This window comes from Bos mutus, chromosome 12 (assembly GCF_027580195.1).
Source record: "Bos mutus isolate GX-2022 chromosome 12, NWIPB_WYAK_1.1, whole genome shotgun sequence".
Lineage (NCBI taxonomy): Eukaryota > Metazoa > Chordata > Mammalia > Artiodactyla > Bovidae > Bos > Bos mutus.
Genome location: NC_091628.1, coordinates 21,439,759 through 21,464,037, shown reverse-complemented (window position 1 = coordinate 21,464,037; position 24,279 = coordinate 21,439,759). Strand labels below are relative to the sequence as shown.

The 24,279-nt window shown below is 41.5% G+C and overlaps 1 protein-coding gene across 3 annotated transcripts; it reads left to right on the top strand.

Moving 5' to 3' along the window:
• NEK3 (NIMA related kinase 3) lies at positions 1 to 24,279 on the top strand. Of its 3 annotated transcripts, none has more exons than XM_070380369.1 (16): positions 1 to 609; positions 3,518 to 3,688; positions 4,569 to 4,662; positions 4,757 to 4,854; positions 6,372 to 6,455; positions 7,136 to 7,203; positions 7,298 to 7,384; positions 9,772 to 9,826; positions 11,249 to 11,449; positions 11,842 to 11,914; positions 15,214 to 15,260; positions 19,128 to 19,230; positions 19,923 to 20,039; positions 20,317 to 20,451; positions 22,714 to 22,840; positions 23,275 to 24,267. In XM_070380369.1, exons 2-16 carry the CDS (start codon positions 3,572 to 3,574, stop codon positions 23,354 to 23,356), a joined length of 1,488 nt encoding a protein of 495 aa, XP_070236470.1. In that variant the 5' UTR covers positions 1 to 609; positions 3,518 to 3,571; the 3' UTR covers positions 23,357 to 24,267. The 3 variants fall into 3 exon arrangements, with proteins under 3 accessions (XP_070236470.1, XP_070236469.1, XP_070236468.1); XM_070380368.1 differs by lacking the exon at positions 1 to 609 and adding an exon at positions 2,117 to 2,231 and having other exon boundaries at positions 22,714 to 22,779; positions 23,275 to 24,279; XM_070380367.1 differs by lacking the exon at positions 1 to 609 and adding an exon at positions 2,210 to 2,231.

The following is a 24,279-nucleotide window of genomic DNA, read 5'->3' as shown; positions in this document are numbered from 1 at the left end:
CCAAGTGGAATCTATTCCTCTGACAAGGGATCAAATCCCGGCTCCCTGCTTTGGGAGCCCAGAGTCCTAACCACTGGACCACATGGACAATCCCTATGGCCAAGTATCTTGAAAATATCCTACGCTCCTTGATTCCTCCGAGAGTCCCACTTCAACCATTGTAATCTTCTCCCTCATCACATCCAGACTGCTTTCTTCAAGATCACCTATGACGTTCTGTTGCTGAACACAACAGGCTCTCTTCAGACTTTGTAACTCGGCCAACTTTTGAGACTATCATTGCAATGTCTCTGACACACAACTGGTGAACTTGAGTGCTGCGCCCATGAAACTTACCCACATGCACTGTTGGCTTAAACTGGAGACAGAACTTGGGTTATGAGAAGGACACTTCTGCTCAATATTACTGGCATTGTTCTGGAACGACGTGGAACACCTCTTTGAACACGCACCCTTCGTGGGCCCGGCTGCGCTGAGAACAGCGCCGCCCGCCCGACCGACCCGGGACTCTTCCTTCGCCAGCAACCCGAGAGACTACCCGCTGGCCCGCCCTCCGGAAGCGCTCCCGGCTCGGGACCCGGGAGCCGACCCGGGTCGCTGGGGAAGCGGGTGAGCGGTCCGGCCGGATCAACCCCCTCCGCCGGCGCGAGAGCGGCGGGCGGGCGTGGGGCTGGGAGAGGGCGGTGCACACGCGGGGAGGGGGCAAGCGGGACAATCCCCTTCGGGGATTGCGGACCCAGGCCCGGGGGTCGCGGGGGAAGCGCGGGCCGGGCTCCGAGGCGGAGCGGCTTCTAAGGCAGTGAGAATCGGACCGCGCACACCTTCTATACTGCATCTTATGTTTGCATTTGCAAATCACTGTATTAGCTTTTGATCGGTGTAGTCTTGGGAAGGAACGCTTTTTGTCACATTCAGAGCATATACTGTACAGTTTGTTTGTTTGTTTGTTTTTTAAATAAGTTTGTTGTTTAGTCGCTAAGTCGTGTGGGACTCTGCGACCCCATGGACTGTGTAGCCCGCCAGGCCCCTCTGTCCATGGGATTCTCCAGGCAGGAACACTGGAGTGGGTTGCCATTTCCTCCTTTAGGGGATCTTCCCGACCCAGGGATCGAACCCCGCTCCCCTGCATTGCAGGCGGATTCTTTACCGCTGGCTGCGCCACTGGGGAAGCCCTTAATGAGTTTAGGGGTGTATCACTGAGTAACAGGGGCAAATGTGGGTAGCAAGGACCAAATGTAATGTTCAACTAAGAAAAGTCAGAGGCTGCTCTTGCTTATTTATTGTCCATTCATGGAATAAAGACCCAAAGTCAACAACAACAACAACAAAATATATGGGAAAACTAAATCTCCTTGTCAAAGCTTGTAATGCCAGGGGTCTCTTAGAAGAGCGGCAAAGAACTTTTTCCCTTCAGGTCGTATGCTGAGAGACCTAACTGTCTTAGAAAGGAATTGTTTTTGAAGACCGTGCACTGGATTTCGTTATATGGAGAAAATACTTCTAGAGTTTCCTAGTGAGAACTGAAGGTTTTGGTTTGTGGTTTTGCTTTACCGGCCTGTGCTCTCTGGACCTCATAAATCTTTGTGGTATGATTTTTATGAAAATAAAACACTCCAAGTAAGTTTTGTGACAATTGAGTAAGTTCATTCCAGTGTGTTTTGGTAATGAAAAAGCATCACCTTTCTAAGGTTTAAAACTGATAATGTGTGCTTAGTCGTGTCTGACTCTTTGTGACCCCAGGGACTGTAGCCCACCAGATTCCTCTGCCTATGGGATTTTCCAGAATTCTGGAGTAGGTTGCCATTTCCTTCTCCAGGGGCCCTTCCGGACCCAGGGATGGAACCTGCGTCTCCTGTGACCTTTATTGACAGTGATTCTTTATCACTAGGTGCCGGCTGGGAAGCCCCCAAATACTAACAATAGCTGCCATTTATTCAGGGCCCGCTATGTACCAGGTAGGAGAAGGCAATGGCACCCCACTCCACTACTCTTGCCTGGAAACTCCCATGGATGGAGGAGCCTGGTGGGCTGCAGTCCATGGGGTCGCTAGAGTCGGACATGACTGAGCGACTTCACTTTCACGTCTCACTTTCATGCATTGGAGAAGGAAATGGCAACCCACTCCAGTGTTCTTGCCTGGAGAATCCCAGGGACGGGGGAGCCTGGTGGCTGCCGTCTCTGGGGTCGCCCAGAGTCGGACACGACTGAAGCGATTTAGCAGCGTGTACCAGGTAAAGTGTTAGGAACTTTATATTCATCTTCTCTAATGTACTAGGAGATCTAGAAGCTGCTTCACCCAGGAAATATAAAGGAAGACTGAGGCTCAAGGACTCTGTTTAACATGTCTTCTTTGTCCCAGGCACCTCCAACTCAGCATATCCCCAAAGAAGCACGTCTCCTCCACATCTTTCCCCACTACACCCTACCAGACTCCCACGGTCAGAAAAATCAAACCAAAAAAACAGGCATGCAACCATCATGGCTTTCCTTTTTCTTAGAGAATGGTATCAATACTTGCCTGGTTTACACCAGAAACCAGAGTCTCCTTAGTCCCCTTCCCCCTACTTGTCTCCCAGAAATCCGTTACCCAAAACCTTGCCAGTTCTTTCACATGTTTCTTTCCTATTGTCTTCATCCCCATTTCGTGTGTGTGTGTGCTCAGTCGTGCCAGACTCTGCAACCCCATGGACTGTAGCCCACCAGCTTCCTCTGTCCATGGGATTTCCCAAGCAAGAATACTAGAGTGGGTTGCCATTCCCTTCTTTGGGGGATCTTCCTGACCCAGGGATCGAACCCAGGTCTCTTGCATTGGTAGGCAGATTCTTTACCACTGAGCCACCAGGAAAGCCCCCTTCATCCCCATTGTCACCGCCGTATTCCGTTCCGTCATCATCTTCCTGCCTTTTCTATGGTAGGAGTCCTGCTCTGGCCCTCCTCCCCTCTCCCCTGTCTGGTCCATTGCTCTGCAGCCAACATGAGTAATTTTTCTAAGATGTAAATCTGCTCTCTCAGTTTAAACCCTTCAGAGAGCCCGTTCATCACTACAGGATAAAAATCCACCAAGCTGAGCTTGGCTTACTAGGCCCAGTCTGCCTTACCTGCCTTACTGCCCTCTTTCAGTTCCTTGAATTGAAACAATCTCTTTTGCTCTTAAATAGGCTATTCCCTCCTGCCTCCATCACTCTTCCTCTTTGCCTAGATATCTTCCATTCAGGCTTCAGCCTGAGTATCATCTTCCTAATTCCCCAGCATACCTCTACCAGAGGCCAGCATGGCTCTTCGTGTAAGACCCACTATCCTGCATTTTTGAGGTTCGTGGTCTCACTTGTAACGTGAGTGATGCTGGGGCCGTGAGAGATTTGTTCAGGATTATAAAACCTGGCATGGATACTCCATGTCCACCTGTTGAATGCATAAAGGGAACAGGCTGTTCTGTCCTGGGGATAGAGCTACTTTGACTTCATTCTGCCTTTTGAAAATGAATTTAATTCCCCGTTGTTTCTGACTTTGAATGCAGGTTGGGAGAGCCAGCGGTGACTGTGGGAGCAGACCCAGCTGTGCAGTGCCCAGCATGGACGGCTACAGGGTCCTGAGAGTCATCGGGGAGGGCTCCTTCGGCAGAGCCCTTTTGGTTCAGCAGGAGAGCAGTAATCGGATGTTTGCCATGAAGGAAATAAGGCTTCCCAAGGTCACTGCTAAAGTAGTTAGCTCATGTCGAAAGTGTACATGTTGTTTGTATCGGAAAGCAAGTTCTTGAGATGTAACATGGGATCGTTCTTTTGTGCAAAAGATTTAACAGGTTTATTCACTAGCTTTACAAGGTCTTGATCTATCTTCTGTGCTTCTGCTCGTGTTCAGTCGCTTCAGTTGTGTCTGATTCTGTGGTCCTATGGACCGTAGCCCACCAGGCTTCTCTGTCCATGGGATTCTCCAGGCAAGAATACTGGAGTGGGTTACCATGCCCTCCTCCAGGGAATTGCCCACCCAGGAAGCTCCTATGGTTGATGGCATACTGCCCCTAAGCATAAGTCAGCTTATGCTTCAGTTCAGTTCAGTCGCTCAGTCGTGTCCGACTCTTTGCGACCCCAGGAATCGCAGCACGCCAGGCCTCCCTGTCCGTCACCAACTCCTGGAGTTCACTCAAACTCATGTCCATTGAGTCGATGATGCCATCCAGCCATCTCATCCTCTGTCGTCCCCTTCTCCTCCTGCCCCCAATCCCTCTATGCTTAGGTTAATGTTAAAACTAGTTTACATTCTATACTTGTAAAGATATAAGAGGTCAGCTTAAGCAGGCGAAATACGTATAGCCATAGTTGAAAAATTCCCACATGTTTCCTCGTGGGGTTTGATAAACTTAAGTTGGATCCAAGTACAGTGCTTGCAAAGAGTCGGACATGACTGAGCGACTGAACCGATCTGAACAGTGCTATAAAATTACGTCTGATTGAAAGAGACACACTTTCAATTGTGTCACATTAAAATATCATACAAACTACTATAATACTGTTTTACTGTCAGTTTTTAAATGAAGTACTGCATTTACACTTCTTTAAACCTTCTTCTAGTCTTTGTCTGACACACGGATTTCTAGGAAAGAGGCAGTTCTGTTAGCCAAAATGAAACACCCCAATATTGTTGCCTTTAAAGAATCATTTGAAGGTAAATATGAATTTCCCCCGATACATGTATTTCTGAATTTCATTCAGAATTCACGGCCGCTGAGACTTTCCTAAGAGTCTTTAATTTGTTGCAGCTGAAGGACATCTGTACATTGTAATGGAATATTGTGATGGAGGGGACCTAATGCAGAAGATTAAACATCAGAAAGGGAAGTTGTTTCCTGAAGATACGGTAAGAGACTAACTTACGTAAGTTTCCCTCAAAGTTTTGTTTTAATTTTTTTTTTGGCCATACCAGGCAGCATGAAAATGAAAGTGAAAGTTGCTCAGTTGTGTCCAACTCTTTTCAACCCCATGGACTACACAGTCCATGGAATTCTCCAGGCCAGAATACTGGAATGGGCAGCCGTTCCCTTCTCCAGGGGAATCTTCCCAACCCAGGGATTGAACCCAGGTTTCCCACATTGCAGGTGGATTCTTTACCAGCTTAGCCACCAGGGAAGCCCACCAGGCAGCATACAGGATCTTAGTTCAGTGGGAGCAGAGTCTTAACCACTGAACCGCCAGGGAAGTCCCCAAGTTTCCCTCAAGCAACTTTTCTCGTAAAATTTGAATAAGTTAAAAACATTGCTGTCTGTGGTTGCCTAGCACATTAGTTAGTAATGACTTTGTGTATCCATGATGTTCTTTAGTGTGTTGTCAGGATGTGACTGCCTGGGATGTTTTTAAGAGGTAAAGTAGGTATAGGCTTATGCAATATCAAAGAATAACCACTTCCATGTTTAGAATTTCACAGTTGTGTTACCCATCATATTGTGTACTAGATACTTAAAATTTTTACTTTTTGTATTGAAATTTTAGAAGGCACATGGATTTCTTTTGTAATTGTCCATCATCTGAAGGATGAAACCTGCATTTCTGTTTTTCAAGAGTCTCTATTCTTCGTCTCTTTTCTTTTACAGTTTAGCATATTCTCTTTAAATGCTTAGTGCCTTTTTAGTGGAAAGTTGCATATTAAATATTATTGGAATGAATTGACCAAGGAAAATATTTAAATAAACAGCTTTGCTGAGGCTAAGTTTGATATAGGGTATAACATGTTTTAAGAGTATATTAGTATAAATATTTTTTATTTCGAAGTTGGTTTGCTAAGAATATGGGTTCCATTGTAGGAGACCAGCCTTGGCTTCCAAAGATTGTTGGAAATATAACGAAATATTTTAATGTTAATATCTGCATATTCTGAAAAAGTGAATGAAATCTGATGTTATGATTACACTATAAAAAGTTATAGCATATTCATTTTAAGTGGTGAACTATTTTTATATGTGTATTTAAGAAATATTTTTATTTGGTTAAATACAAGAAAAATATAGTGGGAGTTTTATTAAAATAAAGTCTTGGAAATTCCCTGGCTGTCTGATGGTTAGTACTCCACCCTTTCACTGCCGAGGACCCTGGTTCAATCCCTGGTCAGAGAACTAAGATCCTGCAAGCTGCATGGCAGGGCCAAATAAATAAATAAATAGTTATTTGGATCATTCATGAGATGATGATACACTGGGATTGATTCATAGCTTTTCTCAATTTCTCAAGACAGCAATGAATCTTAGTTGAATTATGTAATTTTTAGTTCTGTATTTACATTATGTAAAACCCAGGTCAGCTAAGGCCTAAAGATGATTCTTAGGAATTTGGGGTTACCGTGCCCCAGTTATTGCATTCTTGCATGCTTTTTTTTCTTTACAGATACTTCATTGGTTTACACAGATGTGTCTTGGAGTAAATCACATTCACAAGAAACGTGTGTTACACAGAGACATCAAGTCCAAGGTAAATGGAATACATTTGGGGCCTAAAAAAAATTGAAAACTATTTCTTTCAATCCTTTTTCTGTTTTATTCTATTTTCTTTTGGGTGCATTTTAATCTTTAGAAATATTTCTTTTTTTGCCTGCACCCCAAGGCACATGGTATCTTAGCTCCCCGACCATGGAGTGAGCCCATGCGCCCTGCATTAGAAGCACCAATTCTTAACCCCTGGACTGCCAAGGAACTCCAGAAATTTCTTAATATAATATTCATGCTAGCACAGTAAGGTACGACCTGAAAATGGGTCAGTAAATCTCTTTAGTAGTGTATGTTAATATGTTCCAGCTCTCTTAGAGACTGCTTCCTAAGACCATGTATTCTCAGATGGAAAATGATTGAGACTGGAGCCTGCCATCTGGAGTTACCTGATCAGGCTCCCTGCTTGGTTGATCAGGGTCTGCTGGTACGGTGTGACGCTCACCTGTTAGATTTCTAAGCAGTCATCCTGAATTCCCAAGCAGGGGAGTGTCGCTGTCCAGAGGATATCTTGTCGTTTTGTGTTCCATTTGGGGACTTGGTTGTCAGCATTTCTACATATAATCTCCACCATCAGCAGGCTTTGAAAGACAGCTTCTCTTGGAGCTCTCTGCCTTATGTTTGAAATACGGCAGATGTGATCTGAGCTCTTCTTTTTCAATGCAGAATATCTTCCTCACCCAAGACGGAAAAGTAAAACTGGGTGATTTTGGATCTGCCCGTCTTCTCTCGAGGTATGTATGTCTCTCTTGTGTAGTAGTGACTGTTGCCGGAACATCATTATTCAGAAATGCTCTGTAATCGTTCTGTACCTTTTTATGGTTTTAGCCCCATGGCGTTTGCTTGTACATACGTGGGAACACCTTATTATGTGCCCCCAGAAATTTGGGAAAACATGCCTTATAACAATAAAAGGTAAGTGACGTATGTAGTTGGTGAAGGGGTGACCGTTTGTTGATAGTATCGTAGCCTACAGATGAAGTTTAGTTGTTAAAGCAGTGTAGAATTGAAGTTCCCAGGCCTCTAGGTGAAAGTCATAAATTTTCCAGCTGTTTTCATCAGAGCTGAGAGGAGCTACATGTAAATGCTGAAAGAAAAGTGAATCATTTCTGGGGATAGTATGAATTATATTACTGCTTCTCTTACTTTGCTGCTATTAACTTTAAAAATCCCGAAGCTTAGGCCATAGCCATACCAGTTAAATATGAATATCTGGGAGTGGGAACCAGGTTGCAAACATTTTCCAGGGTCACCAAATAATTCCTACGTGCAGCAAAATTTGGGAACCAAATGTCATTGAGTTGACATGTAAAGGGCTAGATAATAAGCACTTGACTGATAGGTTCATTGATCATGGGAAGATAGTATGAAGTCCTTATAATTTAAAATGTAATATTTTTTCTGAATGTAAGTAAAATGTGCTCATTGATGGAATGGATGGGCAGTGGGTGGGTTGGAAATGTAGAGATATACAAGAAGGGACATGGCGATCACCCAGTTTTACAGAAACTACTAGTAACATTTTGGGTTTTTTTCCCATCCATTCTCTTTTTTCCCTAAACTTAGTTTATATACTCCATATAATTTAGTATCCTATTTTTTTCACCTTGCATTATATCATATTCATTTTACCCTGTATTTATACTCTTCATGATTATTGTTAATGATTGCAAAATATTTTAATATATGGCTCTTCCAAAATTTATTTCACATTCCTCTGTTGTTGGCTTCTTGATATGGTTCTAGTTTTCAGTGTCCTAAATTACTACTGACTCTGCATTACTATGCCTTTTAATACATAAAAGTGTCACATTCTTGGCATGACTGCCTCGAGGTAGAAACACCTAAAGGCTTTTGTTACCTCCTGCCAAGTTGCTTTCTAAAAAGGGTATGGCAGTCCATACTATGGGCTTTCCCAGGTGGCTCAGTGGCAAAGAATCCACCTGCCAATATAGGAAATATGGGTTTGATCCCCGGGTTGTGAAGATCCCCTGGAGAAGGAAATGGCAGCTTGCCTGGAGAATCCCATGGATAGAGGAGCCTGGCCGGCTACAGTCCATGAGGTTGCAGAAGAGTCGGATACAACTTAGCAACTAAAAACGACAACAATGCCCCGAAGGGTTGACTCATTGGAAAAGACTCTGATGCTGGGAGGGATTGAGGGCAGGAGGAGAAGGGGATGACAGAAGATGAGATGGCTGGATGGCATCACTGACTCGATGGACATGAGTTTGAGTGAACTTCGGGAGTTGGTGACGGACAGGGAGGCCTGGCGTGCTGCGATTCATGGGGTCACAGAGTTGGACACCATTGAGCAACTGAACTGAACTGAAGGTGAAGTTGACTGAATTGGAGACAGAACAGCTATGAAGGAACTTCCTGGGATAATTGGGGAAACCTGAGTTTGAACAAAATACTGGATAATAGTATTGAATTAAGGTTCGATTTCTTGGATGTGATAATGGTGCTGTATTCATGCAGAAGAGTGTCCTTGCTTTTAGGCTGTATGTGCTGACACGTTTAGGGGTGAAGTGTTTGACGTCTGAAACCTTTCTTTCAAGAGGTTCAGATGTAGACAGAAGAGGTGCCAGCAGGCAGATACTAATGACTGGGGATATTAGGAAGGAGCGTTTGGGCCTTTACAAATTTTCTGTAGGTTTCAAGCTTTGAAAAATTAAAAGTTGGGGGAAATAATTGGTTTAAAAAAACCTTGTTAAAGTGAAAAGACAATCATCTAGAAAAAGTCTGGAGGATGACAACTAGGTGGTGAGAATGATGAGGAAAGTGGAGGTGTTTAGTTTGAAGAAGGGTGGGTGCATAGGGCAAAGTATAGAACTCTGCTGAGGTCTGAAGAGCTTTCGTGGAAGAATAAGAATACGCCCCCTAGAGGCAGCCAGGGAGAATACTGAGCTGTCAATCAGGAGGTGAGCCCAAAGGCCTGGTGAGCCCAGATGGTCTGGAGGCTGTACAGGATGACTTCTAAAGCCCTTCTTCCAACTATGGTAATCTGAGTCCGCAGATATTCCTCTTACCCCAAGTCCTACTGAAGTGATACCTGAACCACTGGATTTGGTGGGGCAGGGTTTAGGGAGCAGGGAGTTTTTCTGTGAACATCACTGTAAGTGGTCTAAGTGTTCGATCAAACTTGCCACATATTTTATTTCAGTAACTAAGAAGTCCTTATGATATCTGTTCTTATTAAAGGTAGAGTAATTTTTCATTTTGGGGTATTGGAAAATACACATATTTTTGTGTGATAACTCATAACCCACTCATCATTACATTGCTTCTTTTGCTTCCAGTGACATCTGGTCCTTGGGATGCATTCTCTATGAACTCTGTACCCTTAAGCATCCAGTAAGTATGGCATGCAGCATGGAAAAGGCAGCATTTGGTCTAAGTCCTTTTTGGTATCTTCACTTGTATGTATTAGTAGAGTGATACACCCCCAAGGCTGGAGAAGGCAATGGCACCCCACTCCAGTACTCTTGCCTGGAAAATCCCATGGACGGAGGAGCCCGGTGGCCTGCAGTCCATGGGGTCGCTAAGAGTTGGACACGACTGAGCGACTTCACTTTCACTTTTCACTTTCATGCATTGGAGAAGGAAATGGCAACCCACTTCAGTATTCTTGCCTAGAGAATCCCAGGGATGGGGGAGCCTGGTGGGCTGCCATCTATGGGGTTGCACAGAGTCAGACATGACTGAAGCGACTTAGCAGCAGCACACCCCCAAGGCAGAATGCCATCATGTTCTTACATAAGTGTTGCTAAGGCTGAAACCTGATGTTAATTGTAGTATGTTTATTATACAGTGAAAACTTTTAAAATGTTATTCTGGTGTGTCATTTTATATCCCGCTCTATTACTTGTCAAACCATAATAACTACCCTGGTGATGTGCAAGGTAAAAAGGATTTTGCAGCAGAAGTTTAAAATGGGAAAAGTCTAAAGTGCATTTTGTCAGGGAGCAGACCTGGGGATTTTTGAGGAGGAGGGAAGTGAAGAAACGTTGCAGTTACTGTCAGCCCTAGGGTTATTTGAATTTTTAAAAGCCCATATATATGTATTATTGATGCTTTGATTTTTAAAATATATTAAAAATGTGTATCTGCAAAAACATTGATTTGAGTAATAAAGTACCCACGCGGGGACTGATGGTAAGACTTCCTCAAGATGGGAGCATCTTTAACTATTTATGTTTACCTTTTTCCTGAGCAACCATAAGATTTTAGAATAGTACAGGGGTAGGGGTGGGGGAGTTTGGGACTAGCAGATGCAAACTATTACATTTGCATTAAACAACAAGGTCCTACTATATAGCATGGGGAACTATATTCAGTATCCTGTGATAAAACCACAATGGTGCTGGTGTTAAGTTGCTTCAGTCACGTCCGACTCTGTGCATCCCCGTTGACTGCAGCCCACCAGGCTCCTCTGTCCATGGGATTCTCCAGGAAAGAATACTGGAGTGGCTTGCCATAATGGAAAATAGAATAAAAAGGAATATATACACATGTATAACTGAATTACTTTGCTATATAGCAGCAGTTAACACCATGTAAATCAACTATACTTCAATAAAATACAATTTTTAAAGTACTAAGAAAAGTATGATGAGCAAAAAAAAAAAAAAAAATTAGAATTGTACCTTAACAACACCTCTAGAAAGAAATTTTTTTTTAATTAAAATAATTCATATGAATTCAGTTCAGCTGTTATTTTCTTATTTCCATTCTCTTTCCCTGTATCTGCTTTTACAGTTCAATTTTGCTTTTTAGTTTCAGGCAAATAGTTGGAAAAGTCTTATCCTTAAAATATGTCAGGGGTCCATGAACCCACTGCCATCCCATTATTCCTATGAGCTGCAGCATCTGATCAAGCAGATGTTTAAAAAGAATCCCTCACATCGTCCTTCAGCTACAACGCTTCTCTCTAGAGGCTCTTTAGCTCGGCTTATCCAGAAGTGCCTGCCCCCAGAGGTACGGTGTGTGTGGAACTGACTGTGAACAGTTTTCAAGCGTTTGTTTTCTTTTAAACACAATTACATGTTACACGTGCTCATAACAATTCAAGTAATGCAGATGTGTATTAAAAAAAACTAAAAGCTTGAAGCTTCCTTTCCCTCTTCTTTTCACAATGCTATTCCTCAAATATAATCATGGATATAATTTGCATTATCCCTCCAGATCTTCCTGGACATATATAAATGTCTGTTTATCTGTCTATCTAAATTACTTGGATTTTTTAAATGGCATTTTTCCTTTTCAACTTTATTACTGTGGGGAAGAACATTGATAATTGAATGACATTATGTTGGTATCTAAAGAAAAGCATCTTTTGTGTCTTTAAACTCTCTGCTTTAAATTTTCAGATCATCACAGAATACGGTGAACAGGTGTTAGAAGAAACCAAAAAATCTATGCATAGTACACCAAGAAAAAAGGGTAAGAATTTCGAAAAGCTTATTTTAAGTGTTCGTTTAAAATATAGTATAACAAAAAGAAAAAAATATAATTTTCAAGTTATTAGAGATGATTTTCAGAGATACTCCTCAAATCAAAATTTTCTACTTGTTCCTTCAGACATAAATCTATACTGAATCTTACACATTTAGTTTGCCAGGGATCAAAAAAGAAGCCTAGTTTGAAGATTGTAGTGATGTAAAGGTTGTTCTGTGCTTCATTATTAGACCTGTATTTAGTTTGTTTTGGGTCAGATAGGTTTCTGTGGGCTCACCTAGGAATCTAACCATGAAAATATAACAGGAAATGTTATCCCTAAAGTTGAGCTATTTCAAATCCTGAATGATGATGCTGTGAAAGTGCTGCACTCAATATGCTAGCAAATTTGGAAAACTCAGCAGTGGCCACAGGACTGGAAAAGGTCAGTTTTCATTCCAATCCCAAAGAAAGGCAATGCCAAAGAATGCTCCAAGTACCGCACAATTGCACTCATCTCACACGCTAGTAAAGAAATGCTCAAAATTCTCCAAGCCAGGCTTCAGCAAAACGTGAACCGTGAATTTCCAAATATTCAAGCTGGATTTAGAAAAGGCAGAGGAACCAGAGATCAAATTGCCAACATCCGCTGGATCATAGAAAAAGCAAGAGAGTTCCAGAAAAACATCTATTTCTGCTTTATTGACTATGCCAAAGCCTTTGACTATGTGGATCACAATAAACTGTGGAAAATTCTGAAAGAGATGGGAATACCAGACCACCTGAGAAACCTTGAGAAACCTATATGCAGGTCAGGAAGCAACAGTTAGAACTGGACATGGAACAACAGACTGGTTCCAAATAGGAAAAGGAGTACATCAAGGCTGTATATTGTCACCCTGTTTATTTAACTTCTATGCAGAGTACATCATGAGAAACGCTGTGCTGGAAGAAGCACAAGCTGGAATCAAGATTGCCAGGAGAAATATCAATAACCTCAGCTATGCAGATGACACCACCCTTATGGCAGAAAGTGAAGAGGAACTAAAAAGCCTCTTGATGAAAGTGAAAGAGGAGAGTGAAAAAGTTGGCTTAAATTTCAACATTCAGAAAACAAAGATCATGGCATGTCGTCCCATCACTTCATGGGAAATAGATGGGGAAACAGTGTCAGACTTTATCTTTTTGGGCTCCAAAATCACTGCAGATGGTGATTGCAGCCATGAAATTAAAAGACGCTTACTCCTTGGAAGAAGAGTTATGACCAACCTAGATAGCATATTGAAAAGCAGAGACGTTACTTTGCCAACAAAGGTCTGTCTAGTCAAGGCTATGGTTTTTCCAGTGGTCATGTATGGATGTGAGAGTTGGACTGTGAAGAAAGCTGAGTGCCAAAGAATTGATGCTTTTGAACTGTGATGTTGGAGAAGACTCTTGAGAGTCCCTTGGACTGCAAGGAGATCCAACCTGTCCATTCTGAAGGAGATCAGCCCTGGCATTTCTTTGGAAGGAATGATGCTAAAGCTCAAACTCCAGTACTTTGGCCACCTCATGCTAAGAGTTGACTCATTGGAAAAGACCCTGATGCTGGGAGGGATTGGGGGCAGGAGGAGAAGGGGATGACAGAGGATGAGATGGCTGGATGGCATCACTGACTCAATGGACGTGAGTCTCGGTGAACTCCAGGAGTTGGTGATGGACAGGGAGGCCTGGCGTGCTGTGATTCATGGGGTCTCAAAGAGTTGGACATGCCTGATCGACTGAACTGAACTGAGCTGATAGTCAATTCTGAGCAAATTTCACATGTAATTTATTATGTCTTGGAAGTTGTCATCTCTTTTTTCAAAGTTATTTTTGTTCCTTTTCCTTTGACATCAGTGACTCAGATCTTCCATCTGAAGAAATCTAACAATGACCAGAATAAGAAAGAAGAATTAAGATGAGTAAAAGGTCACCCACTGTAGGGAGGTGTTTTAAAACCTCCATTATTAGTGCCTGTTCAGTACTCTTGCCTGGAAAATCCCATGGATGGAGGAGCTTGGTAGGCTGCAGTCCATAGGGTCTCTAAGAGTCAGACATGACTGAGCGACTTCACTTTCACTTTTCACTTTCATGCATTGGAGAAGGAAATGGCAACCCACTCCAGTGTTCTTGCCTGGAGAGTCCCAGGGACGGGGAAGCCTAGTGGGCTGCCGTCTCTGGGGTCTCACAGAGTCAGACACGATTGAAGTGACTTAGCAGCATCTTAGTGTTCTATACCACAAAAGAAACATTTTTATTTATTTTTAAGTTTTTTTTTTTTAATTTAAGTGTAGTTGATTTACCATGTCCTGTTGGTTTCAACAGAAACTTTTCTAAACTATACTGTTTTCTTAAAGTTAAATTTTAAATGTTCCTTTTGTAAGAACTTTTCTCCTTTATGTAAGAGGTAGGCACTTACCTTTGCTTCAGCAGTTTGTTTTAGTGTTTATTTTATTTTATGTACCATTTCATAACTTTGGTTCACATCCCAGGAGAGTGGGAAATTAGTTTTAAAATACTGGGCAACAGAAACACCAAAAACAATCTAAGGAAAGTTTCAAGATAGGAAAGTGTAGTCTTACAATTTCTAAAAAAAGAGTAAGCCAGTGGGGAGGGCCACCATGTCCAGAGCACGTGTCGGGTGGCATCTCCATCGAGAATGTAGACAGACATCAGAACAATGAAGGCTGGGTGAGGGTAGGGAGCGTGTCAAGGTGCTCCCTGTTGTAGCCTCAGTACCATCATCATAGATGCTCAGTAGCAATTGCTTAAAATGCTGAATAAATGGGGAAACACGGACCCCAGGCTCTGGCAGCAGAAAATCAGGCAAGAGCCCTCCTCACCCAAGGGGTGGGTTGCAGGGGTTTTCCCTGACTGCTGCTGGCTCCTCGTCAGGGAATAAGCAGCTGGCTTTGGGAGGGTTAGCTATTCCACCTGCTATAATAGCTGTCAGGAAAATCACAGACAGGTAGCTCTTGTGCTAAAGATGATAAGGACCTTTCGAGTATGTAGAGTGTCTTACCTCCTGATGCCTAAATGGGTCGGCATAAATGAATTAGAGATGTCTTAACTTTCAGATGTTCACAGTCAGAATAAAACGGCAGAAATAATCTCTTTAACAGCTGAGGTGTGTTACTAGGTGATTAAAGCTTGATATCACTATACAGGCTCATGCTTCGGTTCTTTGACTTTAAAAACTTCCTTTTGTCTCTCAAGCTTTATGCAAATCACATTAGAAGCCTTTTTTGTGTTTTCTTTTTACCTTCTGTTTTCTCTTTGAGCAGATCCCAGCAGAACCAGAATAACTTTGGAAAATGAAGCAAGCACAGTGGTAAGTGCTTTAAAGGTAAATTTCCTGGTACTTTCCTGGCAGTCCAGGGCCTTCTAATGCAAGGGATGTGGGTTTAATCCCTGGCCTGGGAACAAAGATCCCACATGCCTGTGGCCAAAAAACTAAAACAGAAAACAAAAGCAAAATTGTAATAAACTCAATAAAGACTAAAAACGGTCCACATCAAAAAAAAAAATCTTTAAAAAAAAGTTAAATTTCTGAAACTGTCTACTGGGATACCTGGCATCATTGGGTGCTATGAGATATTGGAAGTCTGTTGCCTGGTCCCTGGGTTCAGAGGTTTTTTGTCTTTGGGCCTGTGAAATAATTGACGGCTGTTTTCTGTGTTGCCAACCAAGCCACTTTAGACCAGCATTTATTTTATTTTGTTTTTTCGTTTCTAATCATTGATGATAAGTGGTTTCAATCTAGATGTTGAAAAGTTGTTGCTGAACGAAAAGACACCGGGATTCTTGGTCTCTGGAGGAGAAGAATTCAACCCAGGGCCAGAGATGAGGCTTGATCACTCAGAGCTTTTGTGTAATAAAGTTTTATTAAAGTATAAAGGAGATAGAGAAAGCTTCTGACATAGGCATCAGAAGGGGGCAGAAAGAGTATCCCCCTGCTAGTCTTCAGCTGGATGTTATATAGTAACAGTCTGTTAATGAAAGAAAGGAATGTCTTAAAACTCAGAATGGCACCAGGCCCCTCACCCATAAGATGCATTTTGGGATAATCTTGGCACCAAATGGTTCATCCTGGGCCATAAAATGATTAACTTGAATCTTGTAGAAGAACAGATTACCGTACAAATAGTTTTGTTTACATAGATTAGGGGAACAATATCTGAGTATAACATACTGGTTTGTCAAGTAGGTTCTGAGCCATGAGGTGGAACCGACTTGAAGACAGTCTGGGGTAAATGCACAGTACATTAGCATAGCTTAAGACAAGCATTTCCATAAGAGAAATGCATTGGTTATCTCTAGGTTTGAGAATAGTTAACTTCAGGTGAAACCAGGTGTCATTATGGCAACACAGTATTTTAAGAGAAACCTCCTTTTAAATTTGTATAAAGAAGAAAAAAATATGGGATAGTTTGTTTCCTCCTGCCCCTTAAGGGAGATAAAAATGTCTGACACTTGCAGGCTATTTCCTCTGTTTGGAGACCCCTGGCCTTCCTGCCTGTTACCCTCTCAATGTGAACCAACTTAGCCCTGCTTACAGTCATGAAAGTCTTGTTTTAGCCTTGGTTGGTTGGTTTCCTTGTGGTAATATATATATAACATACAATTTCTCATTTCAGCCATTTTAAGCATAGAATTTAATGACATTAATTACATTCACAATACTTTTTCATTATCCCAAACAGCAACCCATTGAACAGTAACTATCCATTCCTCCCTACCCTGACTCCCACCTCAGGCCCTGATTACCTCTTTTCTGCTTTCTGTCTCTGTGAAAGAAACATTTGCTTATTCTAGATATTTCAGATAAGTGGAATCACACAATATTTGTCCTTTTGTGTCTGGCCTCTTTTGCTTAGCTTAATATTTTTAAGGTTCATGCATGTTATGGCCTGTATCAGAATTTCCTTCCTTTTTATGACTAAATAATATGTAGATCGCTAATGTGATCTGGGAAGGATTGAAGGCAGAAAGAGAAGAAGGCAACAGGATGAGATGGTTGGATGGCATCACCCATGCAATGGACATAAACTTGGGCAAACTCAGAGACGGTGAGGGCCAGGGAAGCCTGGCCAGCTGCAGTGCATGTGGTCACGTAGAGTCGTACATGACTTGGTGACTGAGCAACAACAATGTGGTCTTGACATTTTTCTGTTCAAAACCTTTTAGTGCCTCCCCATTCTCCCTGATAGCTCAGTTAGTAAAGAATCTTCCTGCAATGCAGGAGACCCCGGTTCGATTCCTGAGTTGGGAGATCCGCTGGAGAAGGGATAGGCTACCTACTCCAGTATTCTTGGGCTTCCTTTGTGACTCAGCTGGTAAAGAATCCGCCTGCAATGCAGGAGACCTGGGTTTAATCCCTGGGTTGGGAAGATCCCTGGAGAAGGGAACAGCTACCCACTCCAGTATTCTGGCCTGGAGAATTCCATGGACTGTATAGTCCATGGGGTCGCAAAGAGTCCAACACGACTGAGTGACTTTCACTTCACTCACTATTATCCCATGAATTGAGTGGACATTTTTTAGCCTGGTTTTCATGGTCCTGTTCGTCTTGTTTGGCCTTAAGCATCTGTGCCCTTTTACATGTTAGCTGCAGTTAAGTCATGAATAGTAACAGCCAATCCACTTCTAGTTGCCACACCTACCCCAATAACTCATGTCCTATTGATAATTTTTTCTTTCTTCATCATTTTGACCCACCTTTTTTAACCCCCAAAGGAAAAGATGCAGTAACAACAAGCAATTCTGTTTATGGAATATACTAGTAATTAAACTTGTAAATTTTTGAATGAACCTTTAGGTTGTAAATAAATAACACCATACCCCATTATGTTGCTACAAATGGACTCTATTCTGTCCCTATGTTTTTTTTATTTGCGTAATATCTGTTTATTTCCAGCTTTATTGAGGCTTAATTTATATGCAATAAAAGTTACTCATTTTTAGCATGCAATTTGATGAATTTTGGAGATTGTATGTGGTCATATAACCAGCACCACAATCCAAATGTAGAAATCCCATCCCCCTGGTTGAAAATGCATTTAATGCACCTAACCTACCAAACTTCCTAACTTAGCTTAATCTACCTTACATGTGCTCAGAACACTTCCATTAGCCTCTAGTTGGGCAAAATCGTCTAACACAAAGCCTATTTTATAATAAAGTGCTGACTATGTCGTGTCAACATGAGATAGTCATGTTGAATTTTGAATTCAGCATGAACTGAATTGAATGATGAACTGAAAGTGGAAACCAGAGGCTGTCTGGGTGCAGAACGGCTGTTAGTGTATTGTTTACTGTTTACTCTGTGATCACATGGCTGAGTGGGAGCGTCAGCTCTCTGCCAGCACCCAGCATCACAAGAGGGTATCATATGGCGTATTGCTAACCTGGGAAAAGATCAACATTCATAATTTGACATACAGCTTCTGCTGAGTGTTTATCATTTTCACACCATCATAAAGTGAAAAAAATCATAAATTAGACCATCATAAGTCAAGGACCATCTGTAAAGTAATTTTATGTATACATACATGCTCAGTCGCTCTGTCATGTCCAATTCTTTGCAATCCTGTGGACTGTAGCCTGCCAAACTCCTCTGTCCGTGGGATTCTCCAGGCAAGAATACTGGAGTGGGTTGGTTGCCATGCCCTCCTCCAGGGGATTTTCCTGATCCATGGATTAGGGGATCTTCCTGATCCAGGGATTGAACCTGCATCTCCTGCATTGCAGGCAGATTCTTTACTGCTGAGCCAAATCCCCAAAGTAACTTTATAAAATATTTCATTTTGGTATTTCCATCCTGAGAAGCCCAATATAGCAAATCATACTGAAATTTCTCATTGCTTGTTTTTTCTATAAAGACCTCTCAAATATTTGTCATTTTTATATATCTTCTTCATATTTGCAATGACTGATATTAATGGCTATTAAGGTATATGACTTAATATACATATATGTATGCCTATGTATGTGCACATATATGGTTTTTAATATACACACAGATAATGTATGATGTTATAGCTCTTAATGTACATATGTGTATGAGGTTCTGTGGTTGTTAATGTTTAATTCATTTGTCTTTATTTAAAGTTTAAGTAGTTGTTTATCTCTACTTGTTTACCTTTTTTTGGTAGTAATTCAAGAATATCTTAATCTTTATTTTAAATTTCTTTTAAAGCAAAGGGAGGAACCAGGTGGAAAGTGTAGCCACACTGACTTAGAAAGCATTAATAAAAATTTGGTTGAAAGTGCACTGAGGAGAGTAAACAGAGAGGAGAAAGGTAAGTTATTCAAATTCTAATCATTGTATAGGTGGGAAACGGGATATAGAAGGAATACCAGTTTCTGCCTTACTAGGTCAAAGATATCATAAGCAAGTAGACATTTATATTTGCTTATCCAGTAATTTATTTAATGTTACAGAGATATTTTATTTACCTATTAAAAGATAAAATTGTATTTATTAATAAGAGCCTTCAGAAAAAAGCATTAATAATGTTTGTCGTGCTCTTTACCATAAAAAGCACAGCGTACAGGGACTTACCTGGTGGTCCAGTGGTTAAGACGTCTAAGGCAGGTGACGCAGGTTCTATCCCTGGTCAGGGAATGGAGGTCCCACATGCTGTGGGGTACAGCCAAGTGTTTTAAAGAGCGCAGCATACAGTGTGTGCCTGTAAGCCCTCTTGGGCCTTTATTCTTATATATTGTGTAATATGTGAGTATATACATAATATTTGTTTAAATTCACTTTAATGATTAGCTTTACCTTTCCATTTGGATTTTTTCATTCCCTTTACTACTTAAGAGTCAGACGCGACTGAGCAACTGAACTGAACTTAGCCTTGGAAGGGTGTTAGATCCGAATTTGAAGGAGAAAAGAAGTGCTTCTGTAGTGTTGTTAGAACAATTGTGTGTGGATATTGATGAATAAGTAGAAGTACATGCTCAGCAGTTCTTCTTTACACTTTAAAAGCCAGGTCACCAGGTCCTCTCAGGCGGCAGTGGGAGAAACACGTACCCGGTACAGCTCTTAGAGCTTTGGAAAACGCATCCATACTCACCTCCAGTTCAACGGCAGAAGACGACAGAGGTGAGTAGTCAGATTGAATCCTATTATGTTATCATAGAACATTCTCTAATCGCTGTTTATTGAGCTAGAGTTATGTTTTTTTAATGTCACCCTTTGAAGGGTATTTGGCGTCACACATGAGAGTGCGTGTATTTCACTTATACAGGCAAGTGAAACAGATTTATGTAGAGAGTTAATTAGTTTCGCTTGAAATATGGGCTTTAATATAATCTAGAAGATATTATATGCTGGAAATCTTTTTTACTTGACACGAATTTTTTTGTCTTTTCCCAACTAGGTGGTTCTGTAATAAAGTACAGTGAAAACAATACCCGTAAGCAGTGGCTCAAGGAGACCCCTGAAACCCTGTTGAACATCCTTAAGAATGCTGACCTCAGCTTGGCCTTTCAAACATACACAATATATAGACCAGGTGATTCATGTCTGTTACATAATTGTGTAAACCCTTTGATTTAAAAGAAAAATTATATATGTAACATAGAAGTTTCCATCTTAGCCGTTTTTAAGTATACAGTTCGGGAGCATGGAGTACATTCACACTGTGCAGCCATCACCACGGTCCATCTCCAGAACTCTTCCAAAACGGAGACTCTGTACCCATTAGATGATTCCCTGTTCCCCGCTCCCAGAAACCCTTCGATCTTAAAGTTATAAAATATTTCGGAGCATTGTCTTTTCTGATTTCCTTGACTCTTTTCTAGCCAGTTTGATGCATAATTAAAATTTCCTATAGTGCTTCGTTCCTTCTGTTTGCTCATTTGCTTGTTTTAATATTTCTATTTATTTTATTTGGCTGTGCCAAGTCTTAGTTGTGGCACGTGGGATCTAGTTCTCCCATCAGGGATCGAACCCAGGCCCCCTGCATTGGAAACACGGATTCTTAGCCACTGGACCGCAGGGAAGTCCCTGTTTGCTTATTTTAATAATCACGTAGCCACTTTGAGGGTGGTCCATTTTTATCATGCAAATACACCCTGCTTTCTTGGCTCTGCAGTTCAGACTCCATCCTGGTAAACTGAGGAACTTCAAGATTTCTTTGGTTCTGTACTTGAATTGTTATATTGAATAGAACACAGAAAAAGGTGAACAATTAGGATTTAATTTTTTTTTTTATTGTTTCAACAGACATTTTCACTACAGTTATACAGCGTAACATTTTATGATACTACCCTTAGGAATCTAGGCCAAAGGACTATATTAAGGGTGTGTACGTTGGGGGTGCATGTGTGTGTAATTTTCACAATGCAGTTACTAAAGCCATCTTGCTTGGTTTAAGATCTAAGATAAATTGTGCCAAGTAGAGCATGTCATGGTGTGGCAAGTCTCAACTCTAAGTATTATAACAGATTCACTTTATTGTTTATGTGGTCAGTGTTTATTGAGAGCCTAACATATACTACGGAGAAGGCAATGGCACCCCACTCCAGTACTCTTGCCTGGAGAATCCCATGGATGGAGGAGCCTGGTGGGCTGCAGACCATGGGGTCGCTAAGAGTTGGACACGACTGAGTGACTTCACTTTCATTTTTCACTTTCATGCATTGGAGAAGGAAATGGCAACCCACTCCAGTGTTCTTGCCTGGAGAATCCCAGGGACAGGGGAGCCTGGTGGGCTGCCATCTATGGGGTCGCACAGAGTCGGACACGACTGAAGCGACTTAGCAGCAGCAGCAGCAACATATACTAAGTTAAGATTTAAGATTTTTTTTAAAAAAAGAATATAATTCCTTCCCTGAGAGAATTTGTAATTTGGGGGACCAGCAAACAAGCAGAGCATTGTAAAGCTGTGTGTCACATGTTCTGATAGAGCTGTGTGAAGACAGTTATGGGCCCCAAGGAGAGGTGGGTGCCTGGGAGGCAGGTGTTAAGCAAGGCTAATGATTGCACTTTTATTTTATTTTGTTGGCATGCGGACTCTTAGTTCCCTGACTAGGGATTGGACCCTGGAAAGTCCTAAGCACTGAATGTTTAGGGAATTCCCAATGATTGACTTTCATTTTAGCAGTATAGGTCCCAGATTTTGTCTCTGGTCCAATGATAAAGTTTTTGTCATTTTAGGAAAGTTACTATATAAAAAAGGCATCACAGCTCTATTGTGAAAGGATTTTTATAGAGACTGAACCCACATTTAGGTTATTGTTTTATAAGCAAAAACCTGAAAGTAATTATAATACCATCTGGAAAAACTTTTTTATAGTGTGCATATGCCCTTAACTCCCTAATTTTATTTCCCTCCATTAGGAAAACTTGAGGGAGAGGGAAGAGCTCAAAGGAAAAACAGACAACTGTTATCCAGCTGTCCAAAGACAACTTTTAATGCTTTAATATGGGTTCATAAACTGGCTTCCATGGTGACTCAGTGGTAAAGAACCCACCCATCAATGCAGGAGACTTGGGTTCGATCCCTGGGTTGGGAAAATCCCCTGGAGGAGGAAATGGCAACCCACTTCAGTATTCTTGCCTGGAAAATCCTATGGACTGAGGAGCCTGGCAGGCTACACTCCATGGGGTCACCAAGTCAGATGAGACTGAACACACATGCATAGAAAACCTCAGAGCATGGCAGTGCTCTCAATTACCCAACAAACCTTTGGAGGAATTTAATGCAAAAATATGCATGAAATAAATAAAGACAGCTTAACTTGGCATAATTTCTGTTAATATTCCTCTGAAGGCGCAGAAGGATTCTTGAAAGGCCCCCTGTCTGAGGAAACAGAAGCATCGGACGATGTTGATGGAGGTTGGGATTCTGTCATTTTGGATCCAGAGAGACTTGAACCTGGGCTGGATGAGGAGGATACGTATGTGAAGTACCCAGACAGTTGGCAGTGTGTGCGCGTGTTCATTTAAGTTGTACCTTAATAATTCCTGGTTTAGTAGGAGCTGGTTATGTTACTTTACATCATAAATGAATGTTTATATCTTGATCGTCTATCTGGCACAGGTAATGTGCTACGGTATTTTCATAGAATTCTTGACTGAGCTGTGTGTTTATAATCAGCTTGGACTTATTTTTTAGTAGACAAGATTTTATATTGAAACATTTAGAGAAACAATGATAGAAGTGAACCTTTGGAAGGCTAACCATTTTTTTTTTCCTCTGTTCAGTTTCATTATGAAGTTCATTTTTCAAAAATGTCAGTATTGGTATGGTGGTATTCTGTTTTGATCCCATCAACAAATATTTACTGTGCTTCTTAAATGGAAGCTTAATATCCAAATTGTTTTTTCACAGGGACTTTGAGGAAGACGACAGTGCCGACTGGGTGTCAGAACTGAAGCATCGAACTGACTGGCAAGGAGTATCTGATGGATAACGCCCAACGGAATATTCATTAGTCATCCGGAGGGGATGTTTAACAGGAGGAATTGATATTTGAATAATACTTAACTCATGGAATACGTATTTTCCTTTGGAAACAGAGTGAACAGAGGGAAACTGAATATTTAAAATTATTCCTGGTTAGTAAGATAGGGTATAACAAAATCTAGGTTTTTGAATTCAGAGGAGAATGCATAGCACAATGGGTCTGAGGTTTAGGCTTTGCAGTCAGAACAGATGTTGAATGCTACCACCTACTGCTTGCGTGGTTTTGAGAAATTACTTAACCTCTTTGAGACTGAATTTCCTCAACTACAAAATGATGATAACAATGCCTACCTCATATGGGTGCTGACCTTAGACCATCACGACAGCCCATAACATTATTTGCATTGTTATGATTTCTGCTTTATTACCTTGTTATGATTTATTACTATGTAGCTCTTTTTATATCTTCTAAAATTTTTGAGGATCTAAATATATTTAATTATAACATCATAAATGTGTGTTTTTCTATAAGACCTATTTCTGGGTAGTCATCAATCATCTTCAGTGATCACCCGCTGTCATTAAATACAGCTTCTCACAGGATGTACGAAAGAGCCCAGATCGGAGGATCAGCCATGGGAAGAGTGGGGTAAGGTACAGATCTGGCCAGTAGTTGGTGGTCCTGTATACAAGAAAGGAATGGGGCCAAAGGTAAGGGGTCCATACAGGAAGTAGCAGGAAGCCAGAGTGTTGTGGAACTCATGGAGGGGGCAGGACCCCAACATGCATGGGTCACCGTGACACATGTGTTCTGGGGCGTGTCATTTCATGCTGTGATGCTTTAGTGAGGGGAGAAGACTTTACTAAAGAAACTGACTCTTTCCAGGGGCCCACATAGGCAATTATGAGAATAGCATCAGCCTGGCCTGG